This window comes from Sciurus vulgaris, assembly GCF_902686455.1.
Source record: "Sciurus vulgaris genome assembly, chromosome: 8".
Classification (NCBI taxonomy): Eukaryota; Metazoa; Chordata; class Mammalia; order Rodentia; family Sciuridae; genus Sciurus; species Sciurus vulgaris.
Window position 1 is genome coordinate 138,089,576 of NC_136468.1, and position 20,338 is coordinate 138,109,913.

Sequence of the window (20,338 nt, forward strand, 5' to 3'; positions counted from 1 at the left end):
GGATCGAACCCAGAGTGTCTTGCTTTCTCTGCCACCGAGATACATCGTCAACCCTAAAGAGATGCAAAATTAAATGAGAGCTGGTCTTAACATTTAGTGAATTATGAAGTCCGTAAACATCTTTTCTCAATGGAAAGAAACTACAGGGCTGGGGTTGTGGCTCAGTGGTAGCACGCTCACCTAGCACACGGGTGAGACCCTGGGTTTGATCTTCAGCACCACATAAAAGTAAAATAAAGGTATTTTGTCCACCTACAACTAAACTATATATACATATATATGGCTACAAGCTCCTGTTCAGATGGAACAAAATGTGGACTTTTAGGAAATTAGTGCTTTTTCTTCTTTTTTTTCAGATGACAAAACAGAAGAGAGTCACACACGTATTAAGGCTGTAGTTGGGCCCTTAAAAAACCCCGACATAAAATTCTACTTCTTTCCCATTACCGCAAGAGTTGGAAGAGAATAATTTCTTTTAGCTTTTTTTTTTTTTTTTTTTTTTTTTTTTTAGGTACTGGAGATTGAATCCAGGGTCTCCTGCATATGGGGCATTGAGCCCTTTTTTAATTTTTAAAAATTTGAGACAGGGTTTTGCTAAATTGCCCAGGTTGCCCTGGAATTTACCAGTCTCCAACTTCCTCTGGGATTACAGACTTGCACCATGCCCCAGCTCTTTAACCTTTATTTATTTATTTATACCGGGGATTGAACCCAGGGGTGCTTAACCACTGAGCCACATCCCAGCCCTTTCTAATATGTTATTTAGGGACAGGGTTTCACTAAATTGCTGAGGCTGACCTTGAACTCAAGATCCTTCTGCCTCAAGCTCCCGGAGCTGCTGCTGGGATTACAGGCATGCGCCATCGCGCCCGGCAAATTTAGCTGTCCATGGACCTTTATTATTCACTCACTCACTCACTCATTCATTCATATGCGGTGCCAAGGACTGAACCCAGTGCCTCACGCATGTTAGGCAAGCACTCTACCACTGAGCCACAACCCCAGCCCTCTTTAACATTTTTTAGTGAGCATCTGCTGGGCGCTCGTTGTGGAAAGTAGGATGCAGGAAACTCTGGCACAAAACCTAGGATGATCTGAACGAATAAATATCCAAATACACTGCAATGATGCAGGATTACATCTTAGCAGCATAATGCCTTCACAGTGCCGTACACACGACACACGCTCATTAAATAACTGTTCCACGAAAGTACAGCGTAGCTACAAAGGGGAAAATCCACGTGGCCGTATTTACCTTCTCACCTCACGTGGCCCTGCACATCCAACCCAGTGTATTTCCAGTCTCTACTCCAAGGCTGAGGCATTCCGGAGTAGAAGGTGTGATTGGATAGTTTATGACCACGTGACGCTCGAACCCTCTTTCCTATTGGTTAACGGCGGCCCAGCCCTTGGCCTACCTCCACGCCCCCAGGCGCAGGCCCCACCCTCGCCTGCGTTTGTGGAGGCCCGAGGCTGCGCAGGCGCGGTGGGTGGTAATGGTTGTACGCATCTTCCTGGAGCTGGTTGGTGCTATTTTCCTGAGCTATCCGATAGTAAAGATAGAATGGGCACTTGAATATAAAAAGAAGGCGAGCTCACAGGGGTGTGACAGAGGAGCTTGCTCTTCTCACCCTTTGCCACATCACCCACCTGTCCGCCGCCTATTTCCGGTTGTCAACCCTCCAGTGTTTTTATTCCAGGGACAGAGGACGGGGTCGGAAAAGTGAGGTGCTGGGGAGTCAAGGGGAGTGGAGAGGAGGCATAGCCAAGCAGAGAGGAGAGTGGGTGCTGGGTGAGCCCAGGGCCTCTGGAGCTTAAATCTCCATCCTTACCTTGAAGAGGAAAAAAAGGGAAGGGATTTGCTGGTGTTCCCTCCATGCGTTTGTTTCCTTGGTTTGGAAATCTCTCCTTTTCCCCGCCTGGTGAAAGCCTGTTCATCATTCAGGACCTAGCCTGGATCGCTTCTGGAAAATTTTTGAGTTTTGCCCTTTTTCCTTATCCAGGCATTGTGACTCAGTTACACCATCAGATTTCTACAGTATTGAAAAGAGAGGACTCAGAACTAGATGGACGGTTTGATTACTGACCTGGTCATGCTGGATGACTTTGGTCTAGTTAGCTAAGATCTCCAAACTTCAGGATCCTCAACTTTCAAAAGAAATAGTGTTGCCCATATCATCTACAATAGAGTTATAGGATTTAAGTGACCAAATACATTTTGGAGCGTTTCCTACAGTGTACGTTGTATAGTAAATGTTAAATATTTTCCTAAAGGGAGAGGGAAGGATACACACTTTCCTTTTTTTCTTTTGCGTGGTACTAGGGTTTGAATTCAGACGTCTGAGCTATATCCCAAAACGTTTTCATTTTTTAATTTTGAGAGACACTAAGTTGCAGAGGCTGGCCTTGAACTTGCAATCCTCTTGACTCAGCCTCCTATGTAGCTGGAATTGTGTGCACCACTGCTCCTGGCACTTTTATTTTCTTTAGGAAGGCTTTATTACATCAAGACACTTTTGTAATTTTTGGCAAAAGACAAGCAGATTCACAAAAAGAAAATGAGACTCTGGGGAGAATCATTGAGAAGTCTAGTTAATGTAGGGACAGAGGTTTAGCAGATGTGTTTGTTTCACCTCCCACCATGCTGCCCACCTCCCTTTTCCTGATGATAATGGTGACATCTCTTTATTACATACCAGGCTTTTTACTATGTGCCTCAAACTCAACGACCCAGTAAGTTAGCTTCTAATATCAACTATAAAGAGCCTGAAGATTAGATAAAATAACTTACCCAAATTCATCTAGCTAGTAAGTAGCAAGACTGGGATCCACATCTATGTATACCCTGATTTTTTGGGGGGCGGGGTAGAGTACTGGAGATTGAGCCCAGGGATACTTTACCACAGATACAGTCCCAGCCCTTTTTAATTGTGTGTGTGTGTGTGTGTGTGTGGAATATATATACATATATATAATGTCAATTGACCTTTATTTATTCATTTATTTATATGTGGTGCTAAAAGTCAAACCCAGTGCCTCACACATGCTAGGCAAGTACTCTACACTGAGATACAATCCCAGCCCCTTAATTTTGTATCTTGAAACACAGTCTGGCTAAGTTACTGAGACTGACCTTGATCTTGCAAACCTCCTGCCTCAGTCTCCTAAATAGCTGGGATTATAGACGTGCACCACTGTGTCCAGCTATATTCCTTTTCTAGTAAGAGGAGGTGGCATGGCGGGGGTGTCTCTTCTTGGATTGGCTTAAGTTTTTCCTTCATGAAGTGGATGGAGTTTATCTGTTTTGTGACATAAAAATTAAGGGACCAGCTTTTACTGCAATTTTTGGCCAACTACAAATCTGCCATAATCTAACCATAATCTGTAGATAAACAAGAAACACTGTTTAAAAAGAAAAAAAAAAAAAAACTAAGCTGGGCACTAAGGCGCACACCTGTAATCCCAGTGGCTTGGGAGGCTGAGACAGGAGGGTCATGAGTTCAAAGCCAGCCTCAGCAACTTACCGAGACGCTCCCTGTCTAAAAAAAAGTTGGGGCTGGGGAGATAGCTCAGTCGGTAGAGTGCTTGCCTTGCAAACACAAAGCCCTGGGTTCGATCCCCAGCACCGCAAATAAATAAATTAATTAATTAAATTAAATAAATAATAAAAAAAAAAGTGGGGCAAGAGCACTGGAGATGGGGCTCAGGAGTGGTTAAGCACCCCTGGGTTCAATCCCAGGTGCAAAAACAAACAAACAAACAAAAAAAACTGAGATCAGCCTGGTCAATTTAGCAAGACCCTGGGCCTCAAGTTTCAAGGAAGGAAAGAAAGGAAAAAACATGGAAAGTCTACTTGGATTCTGGTCCTGTGGACTTAGGTAAATCAAGATCTTAGTTTCTTCAAAAATAGTGATAGAATGCTTGTCTGTCATGCATGAGGCCCTGTGTTCCATCCCCAGGACTGCCAATAAATAAATAAAAATAATAAAATGAGGGGGAAGGACTAAATTTTCTCTAATTCTGTCACTGTGTGCACTACTTCGTGACATTTCCTGGTAGAGAATAAGATGGTGGTTGGAAGGAGCAGCATATTTTCTTGGAGCTATTTAGCAAGAAGTGATATCCTCAATCCTTAGTACCTTAATAGTGTCCATCAATAACTTTATGAGATTTGTGGTTGAGAATGGTTTGAGTTTCAAAAGACCCAGATTTTAATACATTAATTAGTACTGACTTTTAGTAACTGAGGATATCTGGTTCAAAGCACCTTAGGATCCCCATCTGCAAATAAACTGGCATAAGATTTACAATCTTACAAACCCACGTTTGTGCACATGTAAAGAACTTTGTGTTTTCAAGATCTGGGGCTGTCCCAGAGAACTGAAATTACTTCCTAGGCAGGTGCAGGATGAGCATGTATTGCCCACCCTAATTTTAGACAAAAGGATATCCGGACTAGGCCTGATTCTTCCATCTGCCTCACTTTTCAGAGTACTCTGATTCTTTTGGCTAATGCAGTAATCAAACAAGGCTTACTGCTTTCCTCAGCAGAAACAAATTAACTTAAGAGCCCACTTGGGAATTAACTGTGTTCTCTCTGCAAACCAGATTCAAAGCAGGTGTCTTGGTCTGACAGATGACATCAAGTCAAAATCTTGGAGAAGTGTGTCATAAAGCCACATTCTTATTTTAGCTGATTAAAATAAATAAACATACAGCCCACACACCTGGTGTGCTATTAAAAATGATTAATTTATTCCTTAGTTAATAAAAAAATCATGCCAATTCTCATTTTGTTACAAAAAATACTGTGTGTGTGTATGTGTGTGTGTGTGTGTGTGTGTGTGTCAGATGGTTCAGTTAAAGACACAACTATTTGGAATTATAAATAAGTCATTTCCTTCTACCCTATGGTAACCCTGAATTAGCCAGATCCCTGGTTTAGACCACTGTGGTCTACATATTTCCCAGGCTATTTCTTCTGCCATGTGACATAAAAAGGAAATGAATGCAGTTTTCCCATCAAGAGCAGCTGCTTCTCTGGAAGACTTTCTTCAGAGGCAAATCTCATCAGCCTAAAGACTTTAACTTCTTGGCTCAGAAACCTGCCCAGTTTGGAGATTGGCTGGCAGAGAACAGTTAGTTTTCTGCCCTCTATTTCAATTAGTTGGAGGAAAAGGGGATGAATCTTGAGGGATCTGAAAAAGAAATGGAACAAGTTAATGCCAAAATAAGCTGGGAACGGGGTAGAGGGAATAACTGTGAACATCAGCCTTATACATGGCACTACATACAACTTTTATACTTTAATGATTAAAGAAGTTAAAAACTGGGCTGGGGAGATAGCTCAGTTGGTAGAGTGCTTGCCTTGCATGCACAAGGCCCTGGGTTCAATCCCCAGCACTGACCCAGAAAAAAAAAAAAGTTAAAAACTGGGAGGCTGAGGCAGGAAGATTGCAAGTTCGAAACCTGCCTCATCAAATTATAGTGAGGCCTTAAGCAACTTAGTGAAACATGTCTCAAAAAAAAAAAAAAAAAGAAAGGCTTGGGGTAAGGCTCAGTGGTAAAGCAGCGTGTGATACAATCCCCAGTACTGCACCGCCAAAAAAAAAAAAAGGATTTAAATAAATATTTCTTCAAAGAAGACACATAGGTGACCAATAAGCACATGAAAAGATGTTCAACATCATTAGTTGAAATTAGGGAAATACAAATCAAAACCAAGAAATACCAATTCCCACCCACAAGGATGGCTTTTACAAAAAATACATAATAATAAGTGTTAGCAAGTGCGTGGAGAAATTGGAACCCCTATGTATTCCTGGTGGGAATATAAAAAGTGGGACAGGCATTTTGGGAAATAGCCTGGAAGTTTCTCAGGAGAGTAAAACAAAGACCCATCAATTCCACCCCCAGCTGTATATTTAAATGAAAACATAATTCCACAGAAAAACTTGTACACAAATGTTCCCAATGGCATTATTCATAATAGCCAAAAAGTTTAGAGGGCTGTGGGTGTCACTCAGTGGTGGAGCACTTGCTTATTAGCACATGTAAAACTCTGGGTTTGATTCCCAGCACACACACACAAATGTGGAAACAACCCAGATGTTCATTAACTGATGAAGTCATTAATTGTGTGTCTATATGATGGAATAAGTATTCAACCATAAAAAGGAATTAAGGGATTTGGGATATGGCTCAGTGGTAGAGCACTTGACTAACATGTAGGAGGCCCTGGATTCAATCCCCAGCACCTACCACCCCACCCCACACACACAAAGAAAGAAAGAGAGAAAGAAACCAAAGAAGGAAGGGAAGAAGGGAGGGAGGGAGGGAGGGAGGGAAGAGAAGAGAAGAGAAAAGAAAGGAAGAAAAGAGAAAAGCTGGGTATAGTAGCGCATTCCTGTAATTCCAGCTACTCAGGGAGGCAGAGGCAGGAGGACTGTAAGTTCAAGGCTACCGTGGGCAACTTAGCAAGACCGTGTCTCGAAAATAAAAAATGAAGGGCTGGGGATATATCTCAGTTGGCAGAGTGCTTGCCTTGCATGCACAAGGTCCTGGGTTCAATCCCCAGCACTGCACACACAAAAAATAAATAAATAAAAATAAAAAATGAAACTAGGGATGTAGCTCAGTGGTAAGCTCTGGGTTCAATTCCCATACCACAATCAATCAGTGGACTATGGGTGTAGCTCAGTGGTAGAGCACAGCACTGCTGGACTCAATCTCCAGTACCAGGAAAAAAAAAAGGAATGAAGTACTAAAATATACTATAATATGGATGAACCTTGAATACGTTATGCTAAGTGGATAAACCAAATAGAAAGCCACACACTACATGAAATGTCCAGAGCAGGCAGATACAGAAAGATTAATTGTTCCCAGAGGCTGGGTGGTGGCAGCAGCGGTGGGTTCAAGGGTTCAAGGTTTCTTTTGCAGAAGATCAAAATGTTCTAATGTTCTAAAATTAGTAGTAATCAATGGACAACTTTGTAAGTATACTAAAAACCACTCTGTCTTTTTTCTCATATCAAGAGAAAAGATATTTCTGATGCACCAAATAAGCTTTTGGAGGTAAACGGGCAGCGTGACTAACCTAGCCATCCTGTCAGTCACCTTCAGGCAAACATCAAGAAACTTTAGGATAAATTTGTATTTCTTTGCACTGTATAATGTGCAAAGAAATATATTAAACAATTAAAAGCATTTAATTGTTCATATATTAAACAATTGAAAGCATTTCAGATGTTTCAGTATGTTTCATAGATAGTTTAATTATCAATTTCATGGATTTTATGAAAAATTAAAAAAAAATAAAAACCACTCAGTTGTACATTTTTAAAAGTAAACTTTATGGTATGTGAGTTATAGCTCAATAAAGTGGTTATTTTAAAAATGGGGACCTGGGTGTGAAGTTCAGTGGTAGAGTGCCTGGTTAGCATGTGTTAGGCCCTGGGTTCAATCCCCAGCACCCAGAAAAAAAGCAGGGGGAATCAATGGCAGATTTTATAACCTTTAGTGTTTTAAATAGCTAGGTGGCTAGAATTTGAAAAATCATAATCTTTCTGATACTGTCCCTTAATGGGTCTTAAGAAACTGGTTTAAGAATGACCGTATGTTATGTATGGGAACTGGAATCTGCTACCTGAGAAGGCACTTACCTTCAGCAGCAGGATTTAAAGGAAGCCCTGTTTCTGGATCTGAAACATCAGGCTGTAGTCAGTGTGGGTCTATTAAAGGCAGCAACTCGCCACAACGAGAATTCAGTTTCAGACATGCTAAGTCATCCGACCGGGTGGGCCCGATGTTCAATATGGCAATTGGTAGCTTCTTCTCTCGGGCAGTGAGGATAAACCTGTAACCAGAATACACCTGCCCAGCAGAAGACACATGTAAGAGCTCTCTAGATCCAGGAAAAGACAACCTGAATAGGAGGGAGCCTCTGGGACTTTCCAGCCCACGAAAGGGTCAGTCACCGCCCTGACCTGTCATACCTGTAAGGACGATCCCACCACCAACAGGGAGTCAGCTTCCTTCACACGACTGTGCACAAAATCAACCTTGTTAGGGTTCACTGTGTCCCCGAAGAACACGACATCTGGTTTCAGAGGACCTCCACATCGAACACAGGATGGGACCTGAAAGCTCCGCACCTGCTCCTCAGAGAGAAAGACGTCACCGTCGGGAGCCAGGCCCTGGGCCTCGGCACTCCAAGTGGGGTTCAGGACTTTGATGCGCTCTTGCAGCACCCACCGGGAAGTCTGCTCACCGCAGTTCAAGCAAAGGACCCTGAAACCAAAGGTGAGGCCACTGAATGCTCTCTCCTTGGGGGCACATATCTGTCCCTGGGTTCTCCCTCCCCAAGCAGTCAGTCCCCCTGTCACTTTCTTTTCTAACCCTACAATTTTCCCCATCTTAGGCATCCATTTTCATGATCTCCTGTGCATTCGTGATCTTTCATAAATCTATCTCTACTGTTAGCCTTCTAGAGCAAGTAACGTACGTCCGTTTCCTCCCTATAACCCCCTGTGTAGGCTTCTGCTAGCTTGCTTTTCTCTACTGGAGACTGAACTCAGGGGCACTTGACCACTGAGCCCTAGCCCCAACCCTATTTTGTATTTTATTTAGAGACAGGGTCTCACTGAGTTGCTTAGTACCTTGCTGTTGCTGAGGCCGGCTTTGAACTTGTGATCCTCCTGCCTTAGCCTCCCAAGCCACTGAGATTATAAGCGTGCAACACTGCAGCCAGCTCACTTCTATCCTTACAACAGTAAATGCTGTACCAAATGATTTCCTGAGCACCTGAACAAGTGCTTTTTCCCTTTATTCTCCACTCTGTTCAGACTTTTCTGGGCTCGGGTTATAGTTCAGTGGAAGAGTACGTGCTTAGCATGTGCAAGGACCTGGATTCCCTCCCTAACGCTGCACAAAAACCCCAATCGACCAACCAAAAACAGCCCCTTCTGGTTCTCTTCTCACATCACCTGAACATGAACTGCGTGAGGGCAAGCATGTCATATCCTGTGGTCACTGCCCTAATGCCCACCACCTACAATAGTGCCTGCATCCAATTTAGTGATTGGGAACTCATTAAATAGCTGTTGAAGGAAAAAATATTGTTTCAGTTACTGGGAGGGGGAGGTAGGAGGTTCACTTGAGCCCAGGGGTTTGAGGTCAGCCTGGACAACGAGCTCCTGCCTCTGAAAATATAAAAAGAAAAGAAAGAAGGAAAGGTGGTTCCATTGGTTCCACCTCTGGAGACTCCTCAGTCCTCTACCCTGTCTTCTTTCTATGTTCTCCTCACTGACTGGAGCTCTCTCCTCATTTCAGTGTCTCTGTATGATGGTTCCCTCCTCTGAGACTCTACTCCCACCTTCTCCAAACCCTAGCCCATCTCCATGTCTTCTTGACTATCCTATTGAGATCAACCCCATTCCCAACTTCTCTGTCACCTTCATGCCTCCAGTTATTTTTTTTTTTCTTATAGTCTATTCAGCCATCGGATTATGTTGGTTTTTCTTTCCCTGTCATAAAATGACAAATCTTGAATTTGTTTTAGAATATTTAAGAAAAGATAGGGGAAAGGAATGAAGTAGACATGAAAACATCTTGATAAAAATCTTCAAAGGCCCGCCTTAGCAACTTAGTGAGGCCCTAAGTCACTTAGTGAGACCCCCACCTCAAAATAAAAAATAAACAGGGGCTGAGGAGGAGACTCAGTGTGAAGCACCCCTGGGTTCAATCCCCAGTAACCCCCTTCAAAAAATCTTTGCATCTGGGGAATGGTATATGAGTACTTAGTCTCTTTTGTGAATTTTGAAATTTTCATCATGAAAAAGAGGTTTTTGTTTATTTTTATATCAACATATACACACCATTAATTCTCTAATTCCCCCAATACCACCATAACCTGGGTCCTGCATGCTGACCTCCTGGACCCCATCTAGTCCTATCTAGCGTTTCTCCAATGCTATTTTTATCATGTTGCTCTCTTGCTCAGAAACCACTAGTGGTCCGCTTTATGTCACAATAGACCCAAACTACACTATCTGATTTTCAATTGCAACCGATTTGGGTCTAACCTTCTCAGAATCTGATTTCACACTAGTTAACATCCCAAACCCTCCACAGAGGTCAGGCCTGTCTCCCCTGGGCTCTATGAATTCCCTTCATTTAGAAAGCCCTCTTTTCCCAGAATCCTTTGCCTAAGTCAAACTTGAGTCAGTCTCAAGTCCCACCATACCTATACAAGCTTTCTCAATTATGCCAATCTTTTTTTTTTTGCAGTGCTGGGGATTGAACCCACGGCCTTGTGCTTGCGAGGCAAGTGCTCTACCAACTGAGCTATATCCCCAGCCCTATGCCAATCTTTACTACGTCTCTTTCTTTGAATGTGCACATCATATATACCAAGGACCACACAAATTAACAAATGCGTGTTGAGTTGTTTGCTGCTAAACATGTTATTTTTGTGTCTCCCCCACCAAATATTACAGAATTACTGCATATAAAGTAGACCACCTCTTGTCCATACTATCAAGCGGCATGCCAATACACATATCACAGGCACTCAGGAAATAATTCATAAATTGGCAGACTGATTTCAGTCCTCAGAGGAGACTCTCAGGGACTGCAATTATCTACAAGTTATTGCCAAAGCTGGAGGCATGAGACCCTTCCCATGTATTCATTCCATCTATAATTATTTAGAGTTCTGACTATATTCCAGGCTATCTTGTATTCTGTTTGGCTACGCACTGGAGACCGAGCAATTTGTAGCACAAACTGTTGGCGTTATGCTCATACACATCCCCAGGACACCCTGAAAGCCACCTGCACACAGTATTCTTATAAGCAGTTTCCTGCATCTCTCTTGCTTAGAATGGTCTATGACCATGGTTGCCTTCTTGAGAGAAGCAGAGTCAAAGTGGTAGGGAACTAATTCCCCAAGAGCGACTGTAGACCAGTGAGCCATGGGAAATGGTGGCTAGACATCCCAGCTTCCTTGACTTTCAATTAGATAATTCTGAAGCATGTTCGAGATAAAGGGTCCCTGGCAGGACTGAGCCCATCTGTTCAAAGTAGTAACCCACTCATAAACACACTTATTTTCCCCCTTATTGCTGGGGAATCAACCCAGGGCCTTGTGATTCTAGGTAAGTGCTCTAGCACTGAGCTACACCCCCAGCCTTGAACATACCCTGTCTTTATCCCCTTTTTTGTGTCCCTACTCCCTCACTGAGTTTACCAGGATCAACGCTAAACTAAACAACTTGCTTCCCAAATTCTTTTCTCAGGATCTATCTAATACAAGCTTGACTAGGATAAAAAAGGTTCTGGCTCTCACGGAACAACACACATTGTCACGTTCAAACAGTTTAGACCTTCCTGCACCTGTGCATGCATCCATGGAGCTCTGTCAGGCGCTGACTCCCCGCCTTGGTGTGCAAGGCATCCACATTTTGAGTCACCAGCCAATGCAGTTTTCCATGTTTCTCCCAGTTGCTCAAAGCCCAGTGTGCAGGGTTCGGCTGGTGGGACGAGAACTGAGGCCAGCCCACAAAGTTTCTTGCCCAGTACTGCTGGCGGATTGGAGCACTGCGTACAAAATCGCTATGCTGGATGGGCCTCCGGTCAGTGCGAGCATAAAGCCCCACCTTTTCTGACCTGTAGTCTGGGATTCCTGACTCGGTGGAGATTCCTGCCCCGGTCATCACTAGGAGTTTCTTGGAAAGGGTGATGAAGCGCTGTAACTCTCTGACCTTCTCAGGGTCCAAAGGAGGACTTGGTGGCACAAATAACTCGACAGATCTGCTTGAGCCCTGCCGGCTGAAGTTTCTGATCCAACTGCCTTTTGTTGACCTGAAAGTCAACCCACTGCTGATCCTCATTCTAGAGAAAAAGAAACCTTATGTGAGAAGCTGAGTTTTGCAAACAAAGGTAACCACCAACTGATGAATGGAGGAACAAGATGCAGTCTATCCATTCAGTGGAGAGTCTAAAGTACAGAATGAATGAAGTGGGGTTGGGGTTGTGGCTCAGTGGTAGAGCACTTGCCTAGCATGTGTGAGGCCCTGGGTTCGATCCCCGGCAACACATAAAAATATATTAATTGGGAGGGGTGGGGGGGAGAAGGGAAAAAACAACAGAATGAATCAAACAACATTATCCTATGTAAATTTATGATTACACAAATGATATGCCTTTACTCCATGTACAGAGAAACAACATGTATCCCATTTGTTTACAATAAAAAAAAAAAAAGCAAAACCTAGAAATAGATGAAACTAGCACTTACAGGGTAGGGCAGATAGGGGTAAGGGAGGTTAAAGTAAGCTTAAGGTTGTAGTTCCTTGGTTTTTATGTTGATTGTATGAGGTGGGCACCACAGCACTTGCCTATAATCCCATGTGGCTTGGGAGGTTGAGGCAGGTGGATTGCATATTCAAAGCCAGCCTCAGCAATTTAGCAAAGCCCTAACCAACTTAGTGAGATTCTGTGCCAAAATTAAAAAAAAAAAAAAAATATATATATATATATATATATATAAATTATATAAAGGTATTGTGTCCATCTACAACTAAAAAAATATATATTAAAAAAAATGAATGAAGTTAGGCAGTTGGCCCAAGTCTGCAATCCCAGCTACTGAAAAGGCTAAGACAGGAGGATCACAAATTCAAAACAGCCTGAGCAACTTATTGAGATCCTGTTTTGAAATAAAAAAGTAAAAGGACTGGGATGTAAGTCAGTGGTAGACCCCCAAATTCAATACCCAGTACTGGAAAAAAAAAAGTTCTCATAAAAACTATAACATTGAAAACATGCTAAGTGTAAGAAGTCAGCTATGAAAAGACAAATATTATATGGTTTTACTTATATGAAATATCCAGAATAGGCAAAGCTATAGAAATAGAAAGTTGATTTATAGTTGCCAATGGCAGAAGGGAGAATGCTAAAGCATATGCAAAAAATTCATCATTCATTTTTTTTTTTTCTGGTACTAGGAACTGAACACAAAGGCGCTTTACCACTGAGCTACATTCCCAGTTCTATTTTTATTGTTATTTTTTATTTTGAGACAGAGTCTCATTAAGTTGCTGAGGCTGGCCTCAAATTTGTGATCCTCCGGCCTCAGCCTCCTGAGTCACTGGGATTACAGGTGTGTGCCACTGTGCCCAGCTAAATTCATTCATTTATATAGCTGAAAAATAAGAGGCAAGATATAGGTGTTGAGCATCAACAGCTGCTAAGATTACAAAAAGACAGGCTGATGGTGTAGCTCAGTGGTAGAACATTTGCAGAGTGTTGGGGGCTGTGCCATGTTGACGGCGCCAGAATGGCGCTTGATCACATCGGCAGCGAGGAGGTTAATTGACATAAGCACACTCAGGTGATTTATCGTCCATGCACACAATGTATGCGCATGTGTTCTCAAGCACTCCTAATTGTGCCTGCTCGGACATCTAGCGTCTTGCTAATCTTTGTGTAAGAGGCGTGGCCCTGCTGTCCGCCTCCTGGAGGTGATATAAGTATAGGCGGAGCGAGACTGCGCAACACAGCAGCTAGTAGAAAGGAGTGCCAGCAGCTAGCAGATAGACACAGCAGCTAGCAGAAGTGGCAAGCAGAAAGAAAAGACAGCGGAGCAGCAGCTAGTAGAAAGCAGAACAGCAGCTAGCAGAAAGCAGCGGAAGGCAGATCGCAGAGCAGAGAACTGAGACGCATCACTAAAGCACCTTAGGTAGACGCACCCTAATTCACAGGATGCAGGATGCACCAGTAAGAAGCAGCAGACCTTAAGTAAGGTGTAGCAAGTCTCTCTTCCTCTAAGCTCTAAGCAAAGCCTGTCCTTCTCTCAAAGTCTCTCTCTTAAGCAAAGTCTCTCCCTCTCTCCTCTCAAAGCAAGTAAACCTCATTTCCTCTATCCTCTATAAACAAACAAGCAAGAAAGCAGTGCACTAAAGAGAAAGATAGAAATAGCTCAGTTTCCAGTCCACCACCCATAAGACCTGTGCAAATTGTTGCTGCAAGCGGTGACAAATATCTGCGGATTTGGTACTGCAAAGAGCCGTGACAGCAGAGCACATGTGAGATCCTAGGTTTAATCCTCAGCACTGCAAGAAGAAAGTAATTAATTTTTAAAAATTACAAAGATATGGTGAGAACTATAAGATGAGATTCTTGATGGAAGACTACCTAAGATGTTGTCTTGGCAAAAAAAAAAAAAAAAAAAAAAAAAAAAAATCAAACTTGACTCTGATCAAGTCTCTAATTAATAATTTATAGAAAATACACAGGACAAAATATTGTGTAAGAAGACACCATTTTTCACCTGGCAAAGTCCAAACCACTGGAAACTGAAACTCTACAGGACTAACAAATCAGTTTCTTCAACAAATAAATTACATAAGATAGATGTGAAGGGGGATTAAAATGAAAAGAGATTTAAAAACATATCAACAATTGCAATATCTGGATCCTAATTCAAACCAACTTTTAAAATATAACATTCTACGCACACCTGTAATCCTAGTAGCTTGGGAGGCTGAGGCAGGAAGATCGCAGGTTTGAGGTCAACCTCAGCAACTTAGGGAGGCTGTAGGCAACCTAGTGAGACCCTGTCTCAAAATATAAAAAGGGATAGGGATGTGGCTCAGTGGTTAAGCACCAAAGGATTCAATCCCTGGTACCAAAAAAAAAAAAAAAAAAAAAAAAAAGACATTCTATGACATTTTTCAATATGACAATTGAAAAACTGAACATTAATAGGATATTGATGATAGTAAGATATTAGTATTTTATTTATTTGTTTTTTGGGTATGGCACTGCAGCTTAAACCCAGGGTCTTGAGCATGCTAAGCGTTCACTCCACCACTGAGCCATAGCCCCTGCTAAGGGGCTATTTTATTCATAAGCGATGAAACATCTGAAAGGGAAATGAGGATAACAACTCCATTCACAATAGCCTCAAAAAAAATAAAATACTTGAGAATCAATCAAACTAAAGAGGCGAAAGATCTCTACAATAACAACTACAGAATATTAAAAAAAGAAATTGAGGAAGACCTTAGAAGATGGAAAGATCTCCCATGTTCTTGGATAGGCAGAATTAATATTATCAAAATGGCCATACTTCCAAAGGCGCTATACAGATTTAATGCAATTCCAATTAAAATCCCAATGACATTTCTCATAGAAACAGAAAAAGAAATCATGAAATTCATCTGGAGGAACAAAAGACCCAGACTAGCCAAAGCAATCCTGGGCAGGAAGAGTGATGCAGGAGGTATCACAATACCAGACCTTAAACTCTACTATAGAGCAATAGTAACAAAAACAGCATGGTACTGGCACCAAAATAGACAGGTAGATCAATGGCACAGGATAGAAGACACGGAGACATACCCACATAAGTACAGTAACCTCATAGTAGACAAGGGTGCCAAAAATTTACAATGGAGAAAAGATAGCCTCTTCGACAAATAGTGCTGGGAAAACTGGAAATCCATATGCAGTAAAATGAAACTAAACCCCTATCTCTCACCCTGTACAAAACTCAACTAAAATGGATCAAGGGTCTCGGAATTAGTCCTGAGACCCTTTACCAAATACAAGAAAAAGGCCCGAATCTCCATCACGTAGGCTTAGGACCAGACTTCCTTAACAAGACCCCATAGCACAAGAAATAAAAGCAAGAATCAATAAATGGGATAGATTCAAACTAAAAGCATTTTCTCAATAAAGGAAACAATCAATAATGTGAAAAGAGAGCCTACAGAGTGGGAGAAAATCTTTTCCACACACACTTCAGACAGAGCACTCATCTCCAAGTTTATAAAGAACTTAAAAAACTTTACACCCAAAATACAAAGAACCCAATCAATTAATGGGCTAAGGAACTGGGCAGACACTTCACAGAAGAAGATATACAGGTGATCAACAAATATATGAAAAAGTGCTCAGCATCCCTAGTAATTAGAGAAATGCAAATTAAAACCACCCTAAGATTTCATCTAACTCCAATTAGAATGGCTATTATCAAGAACACAAGCAATAATAAGTGTTGGCGTGGGTGTGGGGAAAAAGGCACACTTGCACATTGCTGGTGGAGTTGCAAATTGGTGCAGCCACTCTGGAAAGCAGTATGGAGATTCCTCAGAAAGCTTGGAATGGACCCACCATTTGACCCAGCTATCCTACTACTTGGTTTATACCCAAAGGACTTAAAGTCAGCATACTATAATGATGCAGCCACGTCAATGTTCATAGCAGCTCAATTCACAAGAGCTAGATTGTGGAACTAACCTAGATGCCCTTCAATTGACGAATGGATAAAGAAACTGTGGTATACAGTGGAATATTACTCAGCCATAAAGAAGAATAAAATTATGGCATTTGCTGGTAAATGGATGAAGCTGGAAAATATCATGCTAGGTGAAACAGGCCAAGTTCAAAAAACCAAATGCTGAATGTTTTCTCTGATAAGTGCATGACAGTATATAATGAGGGGGGTGATGGGGGGAAGAGAAAAATGAAGGAACTTTGGATGGTATAGAGGAAAAAGGGGTGGGAGAGGGTGGGGATGGAAAAACAGTAGAATGAAACAGACAGTATTACCCTATATATATATATAAATGTATGATTATATGAATGGTGGGAATCTACATTGTGTACAACCATAGAAATGAAAAGTTGTACCCTATTTGTGTACAATGAATCAAAATGCAGTCTGTAAAAATTTAAAAAATTAAAAAATAAACTAAATGTGCAAAGCGAGTTAGGCCAAACAACTTGATAATACAGTGCCCTCATGTTGCCCTAGATCTAGACAAAACTGAAAGCTGGGGCTCATGATTATCAACAGAATAGAGAGAAACAAGGGCTAAAGCCTGAAAAAACACAGACAAAACTCAAATTATAGGCTGGAGATAACTGAAGCAAAGAAAGAAGAAAAAATGTGTACCCAAGTTACAAAGAACCAGGGTCTCTGTTAAGAACCCACAAATAAGTGGGGATGGACTTAGTGGTACAACCCTTACCTAGCATGTTCGAGGCCCTGGGTTCATCCCCAGCACTGCAAAATAATAATAATAAGGATAAGGATAATAAACCATTCACAAACAGGGAATGCAGTGGTGTGTGCTTATAATTCCAGATACTTGGGAGGCTGAGGCAGGAGAATCACAAGTTCGAGGCCAGCTTGGACAATTAGCAAGACCCTGGCTCAAAATAAATTTTTTAAATAGGGCTGGGCATGCCAGACACAGTGGAGCATGCCTTTTAATTCCAGCAACTCAGAGGACAAAGCAGGAAGTTAAAAGCCAACCTGAGTATCTTAGTTTGTTAGACCCTGTCTTGAAATGAAAAAGGGCTTGGATGGAAGTCAGTGGTAAGAGCAAGCCTGGGTTCAGTACTCAGAACAGGGGCTGCAGGGTGGCTGAGAGGAGGGAATGGGGCTGGGGATGTAGCTCAGGGGTATGGCATTTGCCTAAAATGCACAAGGCCCTGGGTTCAACACCACCCAGTATCATACACAAAAAAGAAATCCACAAATAAAGATTGGGTGGCATCTTTATTTTCCCCCATACAGTTAACCCTGAATTGTATTCGAGAACAGATTACTAATGACATTCCCCCCAAACACAACCTTCTAACTCATGGCTTTGTACACCCCCAGCTCCTACTGATGAGATATCAAGCCCTCTTGGGAAGCTGCCAACCCAAAGTATCTACTAATCAGCAAATCTGTACACCGAAGTATTATGCAGAGGTTAATGAGAGCCAACGACAGTTTGATATTGAGAAATAGCCAAGGAGTAACAATTCATCAGAAACTCATACAAGACTGTTTTATGGAAAAGAAGGATATTTAAGTATTAGAAAAATGTATTGGAGAGAAGCACAGGTTTTTCTATAACCTAAGAAAGACATCTATCCAGACTGTACTCTTCCTGGTGGCAGATTCCATGCTTATCAGCTCATAATCAATCAACTCATAATGGATCAATGACTTCAATGCACTCAAAATAAATAAATACATCTGTCACAGAAAGAGTCCCCTCTTCCTCTTCTCCATATTACAGTGTTTCTGCTTTTGTTTTTGTTCTTTTGATGCTAAAGATGAACCCAGGGCCTTGACTGCATTAGACCACTGAGCTACCCCCGAGTCCCCATGATGTAACACTCTATATTATAAAGTGTGGGTGTTTTTTTTCGTTTGTTTGTTTGTTTGTTCATTTTTGTTACCAGGAATTTAACCCAGGGGCGCTTTACCACAGAGCCCAGCCCTTTTTATTTTTTGAGACAGGGTTTCACTGAGTTGCTGAAGCTGGCCTTGAACCTGATATCCTCCTGCCTTACCCTCCCTGGTTGCTGGGATTACAGGTGTGTGTCACTGTGCCTGATAATGTGTTTTCTTTTAAAATCAAATCAATATTCTGAGCTGGGTACAGTGGTGCAGGCCTGTAATCCCAGCAGCTAGGGAGGCTGAGGCAGGAGGATCACTAGTTCAAAGCCAGCCTCAGCAATTTAATGAGGCCCTAAACAACTCAGCAAGACACTGTTTCTAAATGAAATACAAAAAAAGGCTGGGGATGTGGCTCAGTGGTTAAGCACCCCTGGGTTCAATCCCCAATATATAAAAAAAATCAAAATTCTGTAAAATTGTGAAGGGTGTGAGCCAGTTAAGAATCTGAGAACTCAGGGATGCACTGAACACTAGGTCTCCAGGTTTACAGAGAAACACTGGCTTTGCCAGGGGTATGCCAATAAACTGGCTTCCACACCCAAGAAGGAAGGAAAATAATCCCATCATGGTCATTTCAGGCTACAAGTGATTTAACAACTCTTCAGCAAATTTCCAAATATTTAATAACTGGCCCCTCAGCAGTATAAACTAATTCCAGAACCTGTCCTGGGTCCTTCAAGTCCAATCTGAAATTAAGCCCACCTTCTTTATTACCTTTTTAAAAATTTTTTATCAAGACTCTCTCATACCTGCCCCCAAATAAAGTCTTATCTAGGCACAAAACTATTTCATAATAGTCTTTTTTTTTTTTTTTTTTTTCTTTTTTGTAGTACCAGGGATCAAACTCAGGGTTTCACACATGCTAGGTGAGCATGCTACCAGGGAAATAAGATTTGACTAGGCTGGAGCTGGGGCTATAACTCAGTGGTAGAGTGCCCCTGGGTTTAATCCCCAGTATCACAGTAAATAAATAAACGGAGGGGAAAAAAAAACTGGTAAAGCAGATTCTAACATAACATAAGGTCTATTCTGTAATAGAAGAAATGGCTGGTCAGAAATGAATTCCTTATATATTTCAAAAGGCTAATTACCCCAATATTCTTTTTTTTGTGGGAGGTGTTTGGGATTGAATCTAGGGTCCTTGTATGCAAGTGTTTTACCACTATTACTTTTTACCTCTCCATTATAAAATCTGCTGCTGGGACACAGAAAAAAAGAGAGAGAGAGAGAGAGAGAGAGGGAGGGAGGGAGGGAGAGGGGGAGAGAGAGAGAGAGAGAGAGAGAGAGAGAGAGAGAGAGAGAGAGAGAGAGAGAGAGAGGGAGAGAGAGAGAGAGGCCCCTGCGTGTTAGCTTTTCTAGCTGTGAAAGCAAGGCTTTGTATATATATTATTAGTCAAGACGCAACTTCTCTAGTGACACGCATCCCATATGCAATCATCATTTCATGCCTGGCTTTGCAGACCTGAGTTCAGACCCCGCTTTCTCCTTGACATTCCACCGCAACCCGCGAAAGGAGCAAGTACACAGTTCTTTCCTGCAACCTAAGGGCCAGAGATACACCGCGTGAAAACACGTCCCACGGGAACAGGGGCTCCTCTCCCAGATCCCACCAGGGCAAAGAGGAAAAGTGAAAGAAATGCACAACATTCTAGAAACCTGCAGCCCGCTCAAAACACACTTACTTTCACAGCTTAGGGGACACCTCACACCCGATATCGGGGCGGTTCGGTTATCAGTGCATTTCGGGAATTGTAGTTCATGGAAGGAAAATGATGCAAGAAAAACTACAAGTCCCACAATCCTCTGGGACCCACACTTGCGGGACCCATATCGTCCTGCGAGCGCCCCCTGTCCCGTCTTTCCTGGTCAGACGTATTGGAATCTTGGCTTACGGGTGTGCGCTCTCAGCTGTGCCAATGATAGAAGCTGTTGTCTTTCAGAGGTTAGGTACCAGCTTTAGAGCTTATGTACCAATGTCCTGGGTGCAAAAGAAGCCCATCCAAACAGCGATAAAATTAGGTATTTCATCCTTTCTTAATAGGCGTTTTTAGTAACGAGTCTATACTTGACTCATCTTTGTCTTCAGTG

General features: G+C 42.1%; 1 protein-coding gene and 1 long non-coding RNA gene across 2 annotated transcripts; one reads left to right on the forward strand and one right to left on the reverse strand.

Annotated features, from left to right (window-relative positions):
* Window positions 1-4,733: 4,733 nt before the first annotated feature.
* SIRT4 (sirtuin 4) lies at window positions 4,734-19,914 on the reverse strand. The gene is made up of 5 exons (XM_079151416.1): window positions 19,713-19,914; window positions 11,398-11,895; window positions 7,998-8,292; window positions 7,665-7,875; window positions 4,734-5,198 (listed from the first exon to the last, which is right to left on the reverse strand). The coding sequence occupies exons 1-4, from the start codon at window positions 19,895-19,897 to the stop codon at window positions 7,723-7,725; spliced, it is 1,131 nt and encodes a 376-aa protein (XP_079007542.1). The 5' UTR covers window positions 19,898-19,914; the 3' UTR covers window positions 4,734-5,198; window positions 7,665-7,722.
* On the forward strand, window positions 5,720-7,540 carry LOC306668263. The gene is made up of 2 exons (XR_013765801.1): window positions 5,720-7,170; window positions 7,208-7,540. It is a non-coding gene; the product is annotated as an uncharacterized lncRNA (long non-coding RNA).
* Window positions 19,915-20,338: the final 424 nt, after the last annotated feature.

Bases quoted from the DNA above. Each gene is read 5' to 3' on its own strand.
- SIRT4 (XM_079151416.1), bottom strand. From the start codon at position 19,897: ATGTTGTGCATTTCTTTCACTTTTCCTCTTTGCCCTGGTGGGATCTGG. The intron at 11,896-19,712 runs GTCTGCAAAGCC...CTTTTTCTCTAG, and splicing joins AAAGCGGGGTCTGAACTCAG to AATGAGGATCAGCAGTGGGT. The intron at 7,876-7,997 runs GTATGACAGGTC...TCTGCTGGGCAG, and splicing joins TGGTGGGATCGTCCTTACAG to GTGTATTCTGGTTACAGGTT.